Source organism: Pan paniscus, chromosome 4 (genome assembly GCF_029289425.2).
Source record: "Pan paniscus chromosome 4, NHGRI_mPanPan1-v2.0_pri, whole genome shotgun sequence".
NCBI lineage: Eukaryota > Metazoa > Chordata > Mammalia > Primates > Hominidae > Pan > Pan paniscus.
In genome coordinates, this window is record NC_073253.2 from 146,970,897 (window position 1) to 146,988,095 (window position 17,199).

Consider the following 17,199-nt stretch of genomic DNA (forward strand, 5'->3'; position numbering starts at 1 on the left):
TGGGCATGATGACATGTGCCTGTAGTGCCAGCTACTTGGGAGGCTAAGGTGGGAGTATTGCTTGAGCCCGGGAGGTCAAAACTGCAGTGAGCCCTGATTGCGTCACTGCACTCCAGCCTGGGTGACAGAGTGAAACCCCATCTCAAAACAAACAAACAAAAAGCCAAAAATGAATCACTAATATTTTCTGAGTGATTTTTTAACCAGCAATCACTGCTGTAATTAATTTATATGTTTCATTTCATTTAATCCCCACAACCACCATTTGCAGTAGATGCTATCATCACATTTTGTCTGTGGACACTGAGAGGTTAAGTGGCCCAGCTAGGAGGTACTGGAGCTTGAACTCTATCCCAGGCAGTTTGTCTCCACAGCCTCTTCCTACTATTCCACTTGCTTAACATTTGATAATCTCTTGTGCAATTCACTTGATAGACAAATTTTTTCAAAATATAGAGTCTATGAAACTGGTGAAAAGAAAGGGATCACTGTTCTGGGTCAATGCCTCCACTTTATAGGTGAGGAAAAAATGAGGCCCAGAGAGGGGAAGTGATTTGCTAAAGATCACACAGCAAAGAGTCAGAATCTACAGGGTGTCTGACTCCCAGGTGGGAACTCTCAAAACTCCAACCCAAGTAAGCATAACCACCTACATGTGAGCAAGCAACACCAAGACCAGGCAAGACAACATCTCCAACAAAAGCAGCTTGATTTTATTGCAGGGAAGCTAGGAAGGAATAGGACAACTGAGGGTCTCCGCAGGAACACCATCACCCGGCATGACTGCCAAGTCCCAGGTCTGTCTGGAAGCCAGCGGGAGGATCAGCATCCTAGGAAAGATGGAAAGTTAGGTGGAACAAAGGCGCCATCTGGTGTGGACATAGCGATATTGCAAAGGCAATAAATGCACTAAGAGACAGGGGTGACGCAGGGGTGCACTAAGAGTCTTGCACTAAAAGGCAGGGGTGAGGTGGAAAACGCAGGGTGCAGATGCAGGAGCAGGACTAGAGCCCCAGTGTCCAGCCCTGCACACTGCTCCCATGAAGTCTGTTATACTTAGGTTGGCTGGAACGCATTAACCTTGCTAAGCCAATCACTGCCAAAGCCCTCTTCTGGGGAATTTCCAGGGCTGCCAGGATACCCAGTCAACAGCACTCTCTATCCTGTTACAGGTTGGAAAGGCAATGAACAAAATCATGGCAAATAAATCTGCCAAGAGTCAGATGATCAAGGTGACTTCAAAACCAATAAACACTCTATCTTTGAGGTTCCCAAGCCTGGCTTCAAATCGGTCACTGAGGAGCCTCTTAAAACAGACTTCAAAGACATGCTGCCTGAGCATGTGGACTAAAGCTGGCTTATTGGGTGATTCTTACTGGGCACTGTGCATCTGAATTTCCAGGAGCCTTTCCAAACAATACATGGTTACTGAAATATGTACAGGTAAGATTGCATGATGTCTAGAATTTGCTTCAAAATAATCTGGGCAGGAGGGAGTGGGCATGATGTCTAGAATTTGCTTCAAAATAATCTGGGTGTTTCATCACCCAGATGAAACAATGAGGACAGTGGAGTTTCTAATCCAAGATGTGTGCATTAGGGCTCCCCCACATGGATACAAATAGCTCCGGAAGAGTTTTTTTCCTTCTCTTCCTTCATTCCCTCTTGTCACAGAGCACTTTTATCAAAAAATAATAGGCCTTGGTGAAATAAATACTAACTGTTGGATCTGAGTGACGGGTACTTGGGGATTCATTCTATTACTCTACTTACACATGTTTGAAACTTCCTATCATAAAAAATCTAAAATAGATTAAAAGTACCATGAAAATTATTAAGTATTGGAAGGAATGATTTACAACACATGCTATGACTTGAATGAATCTTGAAAACATTATGCTACATGGAAAAAGGCAGACACAAAAAGGTCACATATAATGTAATTCTTTTTATATGACATGTCCAGGGTAGGCAAATCCAGAGTAGCAGAAAGCAAATTAGTGGCTGCCAGGGGATGGAGAGATGGGTAGTGGGGAGTGACTTCTTAATGGATACAGGGTGTGTTTCTGAGATGATGAAAAAATTTTGAAACTAGAGAGAGATGGTGGTCATACAACATTGTGAACACACCAAATGCCACTAAATGATAGACTTTAACCCATTTATGCCTAGTGTTCCATTATTGGAATGCTAAGCTTGCAGGAGTTATGTATATCCTACTGTTCAAGGTCATCACCAAGGTTTGATTTTTCACATAAAAAACTTTGCAATATTCAGCATAAATGGGTTAAAATAGTTATTATGTCTTGTGAATTTCATCTCAATAAAATAACATGAGAAAACATGTTTTCTATGAGAAAAACACATTAAGCTACACATGGTTTACATCCAACAGATATTACTTTTTTAGTTAAAAAAATTCATATGCCCAGGCCTGGAGTTTCTAATCCAAGATGTGTGCATTAGGGCTCCCCCATGTATATAGCTAGTTCAGGAAGAGTATTTGTTTCCTTCTCTGCCTCCATTCCTTCTTGTTACAGAGCGTTTTTATAAAATACAGTCTTACAGGAAGCCCAATATGACACAGGACTGTTTGGGAGCTATGGAGGGTCCAAAGCCCCATCCACTCACCCTCCCTACAAAACCCTAGGGGTGGAGGAATGATGTAAGAAACACTGTTCTTCAACATGCTGGAAACCGCTGATGTTTTACTTCCCTAGAGGATAAGCTTTCATATGTGGAGAGATTGCACAGCAGTCCCCACAAGGCAGGAAAGCAGGCTGGAGGTTTTAGCCCCATTTTACCGATGGGAAGACCAAATCTCTGTAATGTAAAAAGTCCCCAAAGTCAGTGTGAAATGAGGAGAGTTGGAATTAGAATCCTAGATTCCTCATTATTCATCCTGGGTTCATTCCTGAATATGGGTTCTATCTATGGATGGAAAGTGCATGATGAAAACAGATGCATCTGACATCTTGTGACTTGCATGTGATGTTACCACATACACAGAACACTGCTTTGACTCAGGTTCCAAATGTATGCCTTTGGGAAGGAGGCTATCCTCAAAGAGGACCTACCAGTCAGTGTGGCTAGCCTCTGTCCGGGGGGTCTCTGTGGGCCCATTCACAGGGACAATGCCACCAGTAACAGTTACAGAACTCCGATTCAGGATATCTGACTTTCTTCCTGCCTCTGCTACTCACCAGGGTGGGACTTTGGTTGAATCACTTCCCCTCTCTTGGCCTCATTTTTCTCAGTCACGTCAGGGCACCAAACCACATCAGAGGTGTGGCGATCATTGTAATTCACGAGTCAAATGCACTACATGGGCAGTGGCAGCCAGGAGTGCCCTGCTGAGACTGTGGCTGGATCAATGAGTAAGGTCTGCCTGGTTCCAGAGCGAAGAGTGCTGGCACAGTGCCCCTTACTGCATCACTGGATTACATAAAAGTGAAGGGAACATCTAGCTCAAACATGCTATTGTTTTTGTACCAGTCTGGACAGAGGGCATGCTCAGGAAGCTGACAACAGTTTCAAGTAGAGAGAGCGGCACAGTCTGAATTAACTCACTTGGTCAGGGCACAGGAGAACAAGGCCCAAGGCATTAAGTGTCAACTCTGATGAGACAGTCAGTTTATCAAAGCCAGAGCCACGTGTGGTGATATGTACCTATAGTTCCAGTTACTTAGAAGGCTGAGGCAGGAGGATCACTTGAGCCCAGGAGTTAAAGGCTATAGTGCACTATGATCACACCTATGAAGAGTTACTACCCTCCAGCCTGGGCCATGTAGTGAAACACTGTCTCAAACCAATGAACAAATAAAGAAGTCAAAGATGAACTGCTTAGGGTCATATACTGTAAACTTAAACCCTGCTAACCATGAACTGCAACCCTCAAGTCCGAAAGAGGACTCTGGGAGACATTACACAGTGCTCTGTCCACTCACAGGGTCTGTAAGAATTCCCTGAACTTGTGATTTGCATTAGACAATAATAAAATATTTGTAACCACTCCAAAGAAGGTGGACAGTGGATTGAAAAGAACCCAGAGGGCTCTCCCGCTCCACTCAAGCTCTCAAAGGCCAAGGTGTTCACTCTGATGAGAGGTGTGAGCTGTAGGTTTGTTCAGCAAGTGCTGGGGCCTTACCCACCTGCCCCCTTTGGTCCATCCTGTGGGCTGTAGGGACCAGGCCCCTGCTACTCAAGGCCAAGGTAGGAAACAGTCTTTCCTGTTTTCTTCAGGGTTGCAAGCAGAGTGTCCATGCTGTGCTCAGATTCAATGCAGACCTTCTTGTTGGGCAGGTCAATGTCATACTTAACTCCTGCAGGAAGAGGAAATGGGGTATGGGGAGAGGAAGCACAGACCCTCCCAGTTACAGCAAGAAAGAGTTCAGGCTCTAAATTACTACTTACAACCACCCTTGCCCTTTCCTCTAGAGCAGGGATTGGCAAACTTCTTCTGTAACGGGCCAGAAAGCAAATGTTTTAGGCATTGTGGGTCACATATAGACTCTGTTGTATATTCTGTGTATTTTTTTATAACTCTATTCCTGAACATACAAAAACAGGCTGTGAGCAGGATTTGGCCCATGTGCTGATCTCTGTTCTATACTAGGGCTTTCTGAGACAGAGACTCACTCTGTTGCCCAGGCTGGAGTGCAGTGGCATGATCTCAGCTCACTGCAACCTCCACCTCCTGGGTTCAAGTGATTCTCATGCCTCAGCCTTTGGAGCAGCTGGGATTACAGGTGTATGCCACCACACCTGGTTAATTTTTGTATTTTTAGTAGAGACAGGGTTTTGTCATGTTGCCCAGGCTGGTCTCAAACTCCTAGTCTCAAGTGATCTGCCCGCCTTGGCCTCCCAAAGTGCTGGGATTATAGGCATGAGCCACCGTGCCCAGCCACCTTTTTTTTTAATTGCAAAAGTAATATAGACACCTTTTTTTTCTTTCAAAAAAGCAAACATTTCTAAATAAAAGTAGAAGCAGTAAGGCCCCCTACTGATCCTGCCCCTAGAGATCACTGTGAACAGTCTGGCTTCTATCTAGACTTTGTCCCAGATAGACAAATGAAAAATAATTCCTCCAAATCGCATCACACTATATAAACAGGTCTTGCTAATATTTTACTTTTCTCTTTATTTATTCATATTTATTTATTTATTTAGAGACAGAGTCTCACTGTGTTATACAGGCTGGAGTGCAGTGGCACAATCACAAATCACTGTATCCTTGAATACCCGGGCTCAGGTGATCCTCCCTTCTCAGCCTCCCAAGTTGTTGTGACTACAGGCACATGCCACTATGCCTGGTTAAGTTTTGTATTTCATGTAGAGACAGGGTTTCGCATATTGCCCAGGCTGGTCTTGAACTTCTGGGCTCAAGCGATCCGCCTGCCTTGGCTTCCCAAAGTGCTGGGACTACAGGTGTGAGCCACTGCACCCGGTCCATTCTATTTTTTTTTTTTTTTTTTTGACACAGAGTCTCGCTCTGTCACCCAGGCTGGAGTGCAGTGGCACGATCTCAGCTCATTGTAGCCTCTGCCTCCCGGGTTCAAGCGATTCTTCTGCCTCAGCCAGCCTCCCGAGTAGCTGGGATTACAGGCATGAGCCACCACACTGAGCTAATTTTTGTATTTTTAGTAGAGATGGGGTTTCGCCATGTTGGCCAGGTTGGTCTTGAATTCCTGATCTCAGGTGATCCACCTGCGTTGGCCTCCCAAAGTGTTGGGACTATAGGCGTGAGCCACAGTGCCCGGCCCTATTCTTTTTTTAAAAGCTACAATCTTCCACAGTGTGGACGTACCACACATCCACTTAATTAATCCACTGTTAAAGGTCATTGAGGATGCTTCTAATTTTTCACCACTATCACAATGTTATAGTAAACATATTTGAACTTGTCTTAAAACACTTATAAAAATATTGTTATACCATGAATTCACAGAATGGAAATTGTGGGGCAACAGATATTTGGCACATTTTGAATGTTTAATAGACATTGCAAAATCGCCCTCCTAAATGGCTATGCCAATTTACAGCTCCCCAGCAGCACATGGGAGGACCCAGAGTTTTACTCTGACAAAAGAGTGCAAAAAGAAAGGAAAACTCTTGATAGGTTCTAGGCCTGGCCTCACCATTGACTTGCTGGGTGACCATGGGCGGGGAGTCGGTGGGAGGAGGGTCCTGCTTCTCACAGGCCTCAGCTACCTCATCTGTACATGAAGGAGTCAGGGCTGGCCAGCTTCTGTGGCCTTTCCAGCTCAAGGATGCCATTAGTCTGTGATTCCTCAGCCCTACCACTGTTCTTTTAGGGCCATAAGCAACTCAAAAAACCCTCCTGACCCTTCTCAAGAGGCCACCCAAGTAGGGACAGTAGGAAAAGATGGGGAGAAACCTGCCGAAGCTTGAAGGCAGATCTTCCAGCAAGGGGCTTTAAAAATCATATGGTTGGCCAGGCGTGGTGGCTCATGTCTGTAATCCCAGCACTTTGGGAGGCTGAGGTGAGTGGATCACTTGAGGTCAGAAGTTCAAGACCAGCCTGGCTAACGTGGTGAAACCCCATCTCTACTAAAAATACAAAATTAGCCGGGCATGGTGGCCTGCGCCTGTAATCCCAGCTACTCAGGAGGCTGAGGCAGGAGAATCGCTTGAACCCAGGAGGTGGAGGTTGCGGTGGGCTGAGATCACGCCATTGCACTCTAGCCTGGGCAACAAGAGCGAAATTCTGCCTCAGGAAAAAAAAAAAAAAAATTAGCCAGGCGTGGTGGCGTGCACCTATAATCCCAGCTACTCGGGAGGCTGAGGCAGGAGAATCCCTTGAACCCGGGGCGGAGTGGAGCAGGTTGCAGTGAGCAGAGATCATGCCACTTCACTCTAGCCTGGGTGAAAGAGCAAAACTCCATCTCCAAAAAAAAAAAAAAAAAAAAAAGCATCAACAGCAAAAGCTGATACAGACATACAAGATATACATTCCCATACCACAGCTGGGGAAACCCAGGCCCGAGAAAGAAGGGCCCACAGTCACATGACAAGTCAGCAGCTAGGTTCTTTCCACTGTTTCAGTTTCTTTCAGATTAAGATCCCAGTTTACAGGGCTAGAGGCCAGCCACTGACTTGCTGCGGGACTATGGGCAAGTCACTTAACCTCCTGGACACTGGCATCAACATCCCCATTCCAAAGATGGAAAGTACAGCTCAGAGGACTGCTAATGAGATCACGTCCATGTGGAAGCCATTTGAAAACTTAATGTCATTATTATTTAGGGTTTTAAAAAAGAAAATTTTAGAAGATTGTGTGATAGTTCACGTGGAAGAAAAAATCTTAGAAGGCTGACTGAGCACTGGCATTGCCAAAACTCTGATCACAACTCAGTTATTACCTCACTCAGTCCCAGGACCAGATCCCAGTCCTCTCTGGGCCTCAGTTTCCCCAGCTGTAAAATGACAAGGCTGGATGAGACTGATTGTTCAAAAGAGGTGCTTTAAGAATATCTGCATGTGGCCAGGTGCGGTGGCTCATGCCTGTAACCCTAGCACTTTGGGAGACCAAAGTGGGCAGATTACTTAAGGTCAAGAGTTCAAGACCAGCCTGGCCAACATGGTGAAACCCCGTATCTATGAAAAGTACAAAAATTCACCGGAAATCGCCTGAACCCAGGAGGCAGAGGCTGCAATGAGCTGAGATCATGCCACTGCACTCCAGCCTGGGCAACAAACAGAGTGAGACTTCATCTCAAAAAAAAAAAAAAATCTGCATGTGAGTGATTCAAAATTAATTAAAAAAATTTTTTTTGAAGTAAAGAAACAGAAAAAGACAAAATTTTAAAAATTTTTACCTTTTTTTAAATCTTTCCTTTTTTTCTTTTTTTTTTTTTGGAGACAGGGTCTTGCTCTGTTGCCCCCACTGCAGTGCAGTGGCATGATCTAGGCTCACTGCGGCCTTAACCTCCCGGGCTCAAGCGATCTTCCCACCTCAGCCCCCCAAATTAGCTGGGAGTACAGGCATGTAACACCATGCCTGGCTAATTTTTTTGGTATTTTCTGTAGAGATGGCATTTTACCATGTTGCCCAGGCTGGTCTCGGGAACTCCTGAGCTCAGGCAATCCGCCCGCCTCAGCCTTCCGAAATGCTGGGATCACAGGTGTGAGCCACTGTGCCCAGCCCCATTTAAAAAATCTTAATAGAGGCTGCGTAGGGTGGCTCGCGCCTGTAATCCCAGCACTTTGGAAGGCCAAGGCGGGCAGATCACCTGAGGTCAAGGGGTTCGAGACCAGCCTGACCAACATGGAGAAACCCCATCTGTACTGAAAATACAAAATGAGCCAGGCGTGGTGGTACATGCCTGTAATCCCAGCTACTTGGAAGGCTGAGGCAAGAGAATTGCTTGAACCTGGGAGGCGGAGGTTGCGACAAGCCGAGATTGCACCATTGCACTCCAGGCTGAGCAAGAAGAGCGAAACTCTGTCTCAAAAAAAAAAAAAAAAAAAAAAAAATTCAATAGAAAATGACACTCAGATGTGTCATGCAGTACACACTGGAGATGACCAACATATTAACTAGTACTGCCATGGCTCCAGAGCTACTGCTGGCAGTACTAGTTAATTTGGCTAAATCCCAGCTCTGCCATTTACTGAACATGTGATCCCAGATAAGTTACTTAATGTTTCTGAACTTCAGCTGTCTCCTGTTTAACATGGAGCTAGTCAAAAAAAACTATCTGAAATGGCCGTGGTGAGGACTAAATGATGTGATCCACATAAGCCACTAAGAAAATAACAAGAGTAGTTGGCACGTGCTAAGTACTCAATATATTTTAGTTTTACTGTTATGATCAGCTTAACCTTAAGTCTCTCCTGCAACATCTGCATGCATCTGAACATGGCATAAGTGCACCCAACTCAGGGCCACTCACTCACCTCCAAGCTTATTGAGGACCCGAGAGACAGCTTCAGCACAGCCTCCACAGGTCATGTCCACAGAGAACTCGTGCTTCTGAAACAAACACAGGGGGACCATGACCCGAGCCCTGTAGAGTGACCCCCACACAGTGCCAGCAGACAGGCCCACTCAGGGTCAAGACAGAAGACAGAGAGACTGGGCAGGACCTGGTTGGTATCAGACTCATCAGAAGCCTGTTTCTGAGCCCATCTCTTCAACTATAGAGTAGCTAAGAGTTTCTACCTCACAAGTTGTATTCAATGGAATCATCCCTATAAATCCTTTAGCAGTGTCTGGCACATAGTGAATAGAATCACCTGGAGATCTAGTTTAAAATGCTTTTTCCCAGTCCTACCTTCAAAACACTGATTCTTGAGCTATGAGCTTTGTCTCAGGGCCACCAATAACTCTGACAGGGATGGGCCCCCATACTCTGAGCAATGCTGATCTGGTGGGCCCACTTATGAACCACAAAATTATTTTCTGCACTAGAGTCACCTACGGCTTGCAAAAACTACAGGTTCTGGTCAGCAGGTCTGGGCTGGGGAATCTGTTATGTCTACTCATTACCCCAGGTAATTCTGCTTTCATCCAAGGGCCGCATTCTCAGAGGCAGCATCTGGGTCCAGGGAAAGAAAGGATTGCCTGGGTTCCCCAGTGGGTTGGAGGCCAGGCAGGAAGGGATCCCCGGCTCCTAGTCTTCATGTAAGCTCTACATTCTACAGTCTCTAGGATATCTAACAGATCAAGGGTCTGAAGGTAAGCTCCCAGAAGACAGAGGTTTTGTTCAGTTCACTACTGGATTCCTAATACTTGGAACAGTGCCTGGACAGAGTAGGTGCTTAAAACATATTTTTGAGTCAATGGATAATTGACATGGCTGGTTTGAACTTCTGGATCTTTTGCTTTGCTTTCACACAAGGATTACTTATACCAATACTTTATTTTAAAATCTCTGGAAATGAGACCATCTGAAATCAGATAAATATGGCTTCAGATACCAGCTCTGGCACTACTAGTTGCATGATCATCAATATGTTACTTCTCTGTGCCTTAGTTTCCACATCTGAAAATTGAGGGTAAGAGTCCCTCTCTAGATTTGTGAATGGGATGAACACAGGATTTTAAGTGCGGTAGCCAGCATCCAAGATGGCCTCAATGATCTCTGCCTCTGGTATTTATGCCCTTGAGTAATCCCATTCCAAATGTCTCGGGTTGGTCTGTGTGTCTTGTAGAATATGGCTTGAAGTGAGGTTATGTGGCTTCTGAAGCTATCACAATGTCATAAAAGACAGTGTGACTTCTGTCTTGCTCCATTTCTGGGGTCACTTGCACTAGAGGAAGTCAGCTACTAACTTACAAAGATATTCAAGCAACCACAAGGAGAGGTCCACAAAGTGAGAGACTGAACCCTCGAGCTAACAAGCATGTGAGTGAGCCATCTTGGAAGTGGATTCTCCAGCTCCAGTCAAGCCTTCAGATGAATGCAGCTCCAGCCAACATCTCACTGCAACTTTATGAGAGCCTCTGAGCTGGAGCCACTAGGCCAAGCTGTTCCCAAATTCCTGACTCTCAGAAACTGTGTGAGTTACTATAAATATATTTGTTGTTTTATACTACAAAGTTTTGGGATAATTACTAAGGAGCAATAGATAACTAACACATTAATAATAGAGCCTAGTACTAGGTTCCGTTGGGTAAAAGGTTAGCTATTGGATTATTAATTTCTTCCATTTGTTTCTCCTGTTTCCCTTCAAAAATCAATGGCTACATTTTTTCATGGAGCACTTTAAAATATTTCAAGTCTATTACCTCAGTTGGAATCCTGGGTGTAGTGATATATCTTGCTAGAAAACCACAGGCAATATCTCTGCTCCAGAAGGGCTCCAGTTTCCTAATCTATACCAAAAGGGTATTAGCTAACTCAATTTTTTTCAACTTTAGTGTGCATAGGAAGAATCTGGGGACCTTGAGGAAAGTGCAGCTCCCAGACACCTGCCTCAACTGACTCTGTGGATGTGGAGCGGGCCTGCCACTCCCCATTTTTAACCTACTGGGGAGATACCGGGAGGCAAAACTACAAACCTGAAAATAAAGTGGCTAAGTGGCTTCTCAAACTCTTTCCAAGTCTCTAAACGCCGCTGAGTCTGGACTGTCACTGTGCTCTACAGAGGAAACGAAGACCAAGAATTAAGCAGCTCGATTTTCCAGTGCAGACTGTTTGACCTTTGTGACTAGTAAACCACTCCTTTTATTAAGCCAAATCTGCAAAATCTGCCTTAAAGAAAATGGTCAGTCTTTCCTTTCTTCTAAACATCTCTGATTTTTTCATCTTGTTTCCTGACCATTCACAGACAGCAACAATAACAAATTCTGGAAAGAAGGATTTGTGGTAGGTATTACAAAATCTTGTCTTTAAAATGTGGTCCTCAGCCCAACAATATGAGCATCACCTGAGAGCCTGTCAGAAATGCAGAATCTCAGGTCCCTTCCCAGAAGTCCGGAATCAGAATCCTCATTTTAACAAGACACCCAAGTCATTCCTCCCCACATTACAGTCTGAGATGATGCTCTCCTCTATTAAAAAGTTTTTTTAGGCTGAGCAATGTGGCTCATGCCTATAATCTCAACACTTTGGGAGGCTGAGGCAGGCGGATCACCTGAGGTCAGAAGTTTGAGACCAGTCTGGCCAACGTGGCAAAACCTGTTTCTCTACTAAAAATAGAAAAAAAATTAGCCAGGCATGGTGGCAGGTGCCTGTAATCCCAGCTACTTAGGAGGCTGAGGCAGGAAAATCACTTGAACACAGGAGTTTGAGACTAGCCTGGGCAATACAGTGAGATCATGGCTCCATTTAATTTAAAAGAAAAAAATTGTTTTGGAAAAAAAATGATGATGCTCTGGAACATGGATTGGCACACTACAAGCTACCTGTTTTACAAAGAGTTTTGTTAAAACATAGCCCAAATCGGGCCAGGTGTGGTGGCTCATGCCTGTAATCCCAGCACTTTTGGGAAGCCGAGGTGGGAGGATCACGAGGTCAAGAGATCGAGACCATTCTGGCCAACATGGTGAAACCCCATCTCTACTAAAAATACAAAAATTAGCTGGTAGTGGTGGCATGCGCCTGTAGTCCCAGCTACTCAAGAGGCTGAGGCAGGAGAATCGCTTGACCTAGGAGGCGGAGGTTGCAGTGAGCCAAGACCATGCCATTGCACTCCAGCCTGGCGAGAGAGTGAGACTCCGTCCAAAAAAAAAAAAAAAAAAAAAGAAACACAAAAACAAAAAACTACAGCCAAACTCATTTGTTTACTTTTGCACTAGAATGGCAGAGTTGAGTAGTTGTACCAGAGACCCTATGGTTTGTGAAGACTAAAATGTTTACTATCGGGGCCGTGTAAAAAAAAAAGTTTGCTGAGTCTTGCTCTAGGATAACCAGCAGAAAATCAATTCATCTATGGTTTGTACTTATATACTGAGCCAAAGCTTTGAAGGGTTTGCAAGATCAACATAAGAGCTAAATCTACTGATTGTCTATTACATGTCAAATTCTCTTTATACAGTATCTAAGTTAGTCCTCACTGAGCCTGGAAAGAGAGCTATTTATCTTATTTCACTCAGGAGGAAAGTGAAGTTCCCAAGAGTTCACTAGGTAGCTTGCAGTCATGTGGCAAATAACTACTGAGTATGGAATATGAACCTAGGCTTTCTTCGCTCCAGGGAAATCTTGCTGGTTCTGGAAAAGCAAAGTACACCGCCAGCCCTCATAACCCTGACTCTCAGCAGAAGCTCTGAAACTAGAAACACATTTTTAGGGAGCACAGTTTTTTGTTGCCCAAAGACCTAAAGTCAACAGATACCTGAAACTTTCTGTCGCTGACTACAGGGAGTAGGTCCCATCCCCCACAGTATAAAGGTCAGAAGCCAGAAACCAGCTTCTGGGTATAAACATTACAGTTCAGTGCTCTCCTCCTCCACCTCTGAGGGGCAAAAATAAATTTGAGGGTGATGGAAAAATCTATTTAATGGACAGAATAATCACTTCTTTATAGGAGAATCTCAAGATTGGCTCTACCACCAGATGCATAACTCGGTAGTTCTGGTTCCTCATGGCCTCTGGGATCTTCTATAAAGACTTATAAAATGGGTAGATTTTAAAAGCCAGTAGGTTTAAAGTAGGTTTTTAAAGTCAGTAAGTGGGATGATTCTTTTTTTTTTTTTTTTTTTGAGACTGAGTCTCACAGTGTCACCCAGGCTGCAGTGCAGTGGCACGATCTCAGCTCACTGCAACCTCCGCCTCCTGGGTTCAAGCGATTCTCCTGCCTCAGACTCCCGAGTAGCTGGGACTACAGGCGTCCGCCACCATGCCTGGCTAATTTTTTTGTATTTTTAGTAGAGACAGGGTTTCACCATGTTGGCCAGGCTGGTCTTGAAGTCCTGACTTCGTGATCTGCCTGCCTTAGCCTCCCAAAGTGCTGGGATTACAGGCATTAGCCGCCACACCTGGCCTATTATTATCCCTTCTTGACAGATGAGGAAACTCAGATTTAGGGGTTAGTTCACACACTCACGGTGATTCGGCTGAGTAGGGCCTGAATTGAACATAGTCAGCCTCTAAAACCTCAATGCTTTAACCACTGAGATCTTGTTAAAATGGGATTGAAGGCTGCCTGCCTATAGTTTTCTCTTCTCTTCTCTTCTTTCTTTCTTTCTTTTCTCTCTCTCCTTCCTTCCTTTTCTTTTTTTTTTTTTCTTTTGAGACAGGGTTTCACTTTCACTCTGTCACCCAAGCTGGAATGCAGTGGCACGATCACGGCTCACTGCAGCCTCAACCTCCCAGGCTCCAGCAATCCTCCCACGTCAGCCTCCCAAGTAGCTGGGACTATAGGCACGGGCCACCACGTCTGGCTAATTTTTTGTATTTTTTGTAGAGCCAGGGTTTCGTCATGTTGCCAAAGTTGGTCTCAAGCTCCTGCCTTAAAGTGATCTGCCCGCCTGGGCCTCCCAAAGTGCTGGGATTACAGGGGTGAGCCACCATGCCCGGCCTCAACTGCCTATAGCTCTAGCCCACTTGTCCTACGTCTACACAGGAGCTACCATTTCTTGGGGACTAGATATATCAGTGGCTGTGTGACATATTTTACTGGCATTTTTCCAGTTAATACTAACAACAGTCCTGTGAGGTCAAAGTTTTTGTCCCTATCTTACAGATGAGGAAATCAAGGCAGTGGGATAAAGTAACTTGCCTGAGGTCACCCAGTTGGCAAGCTGGGGCACAGATTTTCAGAGGTTTCTGGGATTCCAAACCCTGTGCTCTCGGGCATTTGTCTGAGAAAACTCTCAGGTAACACACTCTTCCCCTTCCAGTATGTGTATATAGATATATTTTTTCTTCCCTTTCCAGTTTTGAGGAAATGCCTTGACTAACACCCTCCTTCCTTCAGCTGTTATCTTGTGGTACATGGTGCCAAGTGCCCTCCTCATTCCCATCATCTGCTCCAGAGGGTTTTTTGTCAAAATCCCCATAAGATACAGAATACAGTGATGATCAAGCTAGGCTTTTCCTCATTGCCACCCCCCACAAAAAATCCTGGTGGCCTTCACTCCCCAAGCCCCAGGCAATTAATACTGTCTTCTACCATTGCCACAGGCTGACTTGCTCAACTGGTAGGGCTGATTCTATCAGATTCCTTATCCATACTTTGTTGTTGGAGGATTTGTCTCAAGGCACCTGGCAAGACCCACGGGAAATGACACCTGAGATGTCAGTGGCTCTGCCCAGGGGGCCTCAGGCTCACCTGCCAGCTCCCTAAAGACAGGATGCAAAGACACATGGCAACTGTGGGATACCTCTGGGTATCCACCTGGCCCAGAGCCATGAATTAGGCACCCTGAAGAAAATGCTAAACACCACATGACCCTAACCAAGATGCAACTGAGATCAGAGCATCTTCCCAAGCCGGTGTGACTGCTTTTGCCTGGCACCTCCCATGTGGTCAGGCCTGGAGAGATGGGGAGCCTAAGGATAAGGAGCTGAATCCTGGCTCTGCCAACTTCAACACGACCTGGAATAAGTTACTGGGCATTTTATATTTTTATCTGCCAAAGGCCTCAATTCTTTATATAAAAAACGAGGCCACGAGCAACAATATATGTGATAAGACTGAGTGATCTGCAAAGGCAGGCTAAGACTGACTTCCCACACACAGCCACTGAGCAACTGGTGACTGTGCGGCGGGGGTTCCTGAACCTCTCTGGGGCTTATGGGTTCAGGCTGAGAAAGTGTCTCCATTCAGTGTCGCCCAGAGTTGATCTGAAAAGTAGGCCAGAGTGGGCAGGGAAATGAAGAAAAGCATGAACCTCTGAAAACCTGCCCGGTCCCTGAGGAAATAACCGGGTCCACTCCCTTGTCCAGAGCCTCCCCACCGCCCTCCTTCAGGCCAGCTCCGCAGGCAGGTCAGCCAGGATGAAGGCTCAGGGACTAGGCGTCTCAGTTCCCGCTGGCCACCAACTCCCCCACCCCCTGCCCCCTCTCTGGTTCTGTGTCTCCGTGTACGCAGGGAAGGTGTGGGCTTGTCGCCCCTGGAGGCCTTCTAGCTCCGACGTTTTGAAGCCTGGCTCCCAGATTAAACTCCCTTCGGATCCCATTTTCTGAAGGGTCGCAAAAGCTGGGGGCTGGGTGGGGTAAGCTAGGGGACAACAGCGGCTCCGGCCGCCGCCTGAGCCCTTCAAGATCAGCATCCGGTCAAGCGGCTGTGCAGCCGAGAAGCAACCCGGGACTGCAAGTCTGCGTGGCGGGGACGGCGCAACCACTCACCGGCATGACTGAGGGAGCGGCGGTGTGGCGGCGGTGGCAGCAGCGCCTCTCTGGATTCGGAGGGCGGGTTCGGCTGCGCTTCCGAGAGTGCGCGCTAGAGGCCTGGTCCCGGAGGCCCCTCCCACTCCGGGCCCGGCCGCGAGGGAGGCCCCGCCCTCTCCAGTCCTGATCCCTGCCGGCCGCGCCGCCTCCTTGCCGCGGGCCGGGCCCGTAGTCACCCGGCCTGGACGGAGAGAGGAGGTGAGAGGGGCGCTGCGTTGGCCTCCATCGACTGTCGGCCTTTTTCAGAACGCCTACTTCGGGTCAACCTTGTGTTAGGGAATGCCAGAGAAGGGCACCGCCTTGAACAGGACATCCATCCATCCCTAAAAGGACAGTTTCACTCATTTATTCACCGAGTCAATTTTTATTGAGCGCCAGCCAACGAGGACGCAGCGGGGGAGAAGCAGCAGCAGGAGGCTGCGAAGGTCGCAGGCAGTGATAGTGCAGGGTTAGCAGAGCTGTCGTGACAGAGGAGGAAGGGCCCTGACTGCAGTGCGGTGGGGGCGGTTGTGGAAGAGAGGCGGCCTGGGGAGAAGGCAATAATCTGGACCTCGGTTAGCCTTTATCGCCCTGTTACAGGCTTTGTCTCTAAATACAGTCGCATTGGGGGTTAGGGTATCAACATAGGAATTTGCGGGGACACAATTCATGTCCATGTCAGAGTTCAGTCCCTAGCAGAGCCATACTGACTAGAGTTTTAATCTCAGCCTTATCATTTATTAGCCATGTGACCCTGGGCAGATGAACTTACCTCTCTAAGCCTCAATATCCTCACGTATAAGATGGGGACAGTTAAGGTCACTATAGAATTTTTTATCTAAACCTTTTGCTAGAGAAAGGAGATGCTATTAATAATTTTGCCAGGACAACAGGCAAACACCATGACTGTTTCAGGCAAACAAGGACACATGGTTCCCTCCAAGAAACCTACTTTGCAGTATTGTTGGAATACATGTAATGTGTGCAAACTTCTTAGCACATTGCTTGGCACATGGTAGGCACCAAAAATATATATATAAGTATTCTCTAATTGCTAGGCCCTCTGTTGGCCTCACTGGCACTGGGTCTTCCGCTGCTCACAAAATACCCCTTAACCATTCATCCCCTACCCAACCTGCCAGGAATTCCCTAAAGATGGAAGGGAAGGGGGCGAGGAGGAGAGGGAAAGAGGGTACTGGCACATTAGGTCCTTTACGGGCAAGGCTTAGCATCTTGGTAGTCCTGGGTACAACTGTGCCCTGGGGCTAGGGATAGCTAGATTGCCATGAGGGAAGGCGGAGAGTGGACATGAGGGAAGGAAATCCTTCCCAAAGGCAACAGTGCACAGGGCGAACCACCCACGGCATGTTTTAGAGAATTAGGGGTATGGGTTGGGGGGATGGCTAAGACTAGAGACAGC

At 46.4% G+C, this 17,199-nt stretch overlaps 1 protein-coding gene across 1 annotated transcript; it reads right to left on the reverse strand.

Moving 5' to 3' along the window:
- Positions 1–692: 692 nt before the first annotated feature.
- Positions 693–15,906, reverse strand: ATOX1 (antioxidant 1 copper chaperone). The gene is made up of 4 exons (XM_003828987.6): positions 15,759–15,906; positions 8,920–8,995; positions 4,152–4,322; positions 693–830 (listed from the first exon to the last, which is right to left on the reverse strand). The coding sequence occupies exons 1-3, from the start codon at positions 15,762–15,764 to the stop codon at positions 4,198–4,200; spliced, it is 207 nt and encodes a 68-aa protein (XP_003829035.3). The 5' UTR covers positions 15,765–15,906; the 3' UTR covers positions 693–830; positions 4,152–4,197.
- Positions 15,907–17,199: the final 1,293 nt, after the last annotated feature.

Excerpts from the sequence above, each read along its gene's own strand:
- ATOX1 (XM_003828987.6), bottom strand. Across the intron at positions 4,323-8,919 it reads GGTCCTCAATAAGCTTGGAG|GAGTTAAGTATGACATTGAC; the intron begins GTGAGTGAGTGG and ends CTCTTCCTGCAG.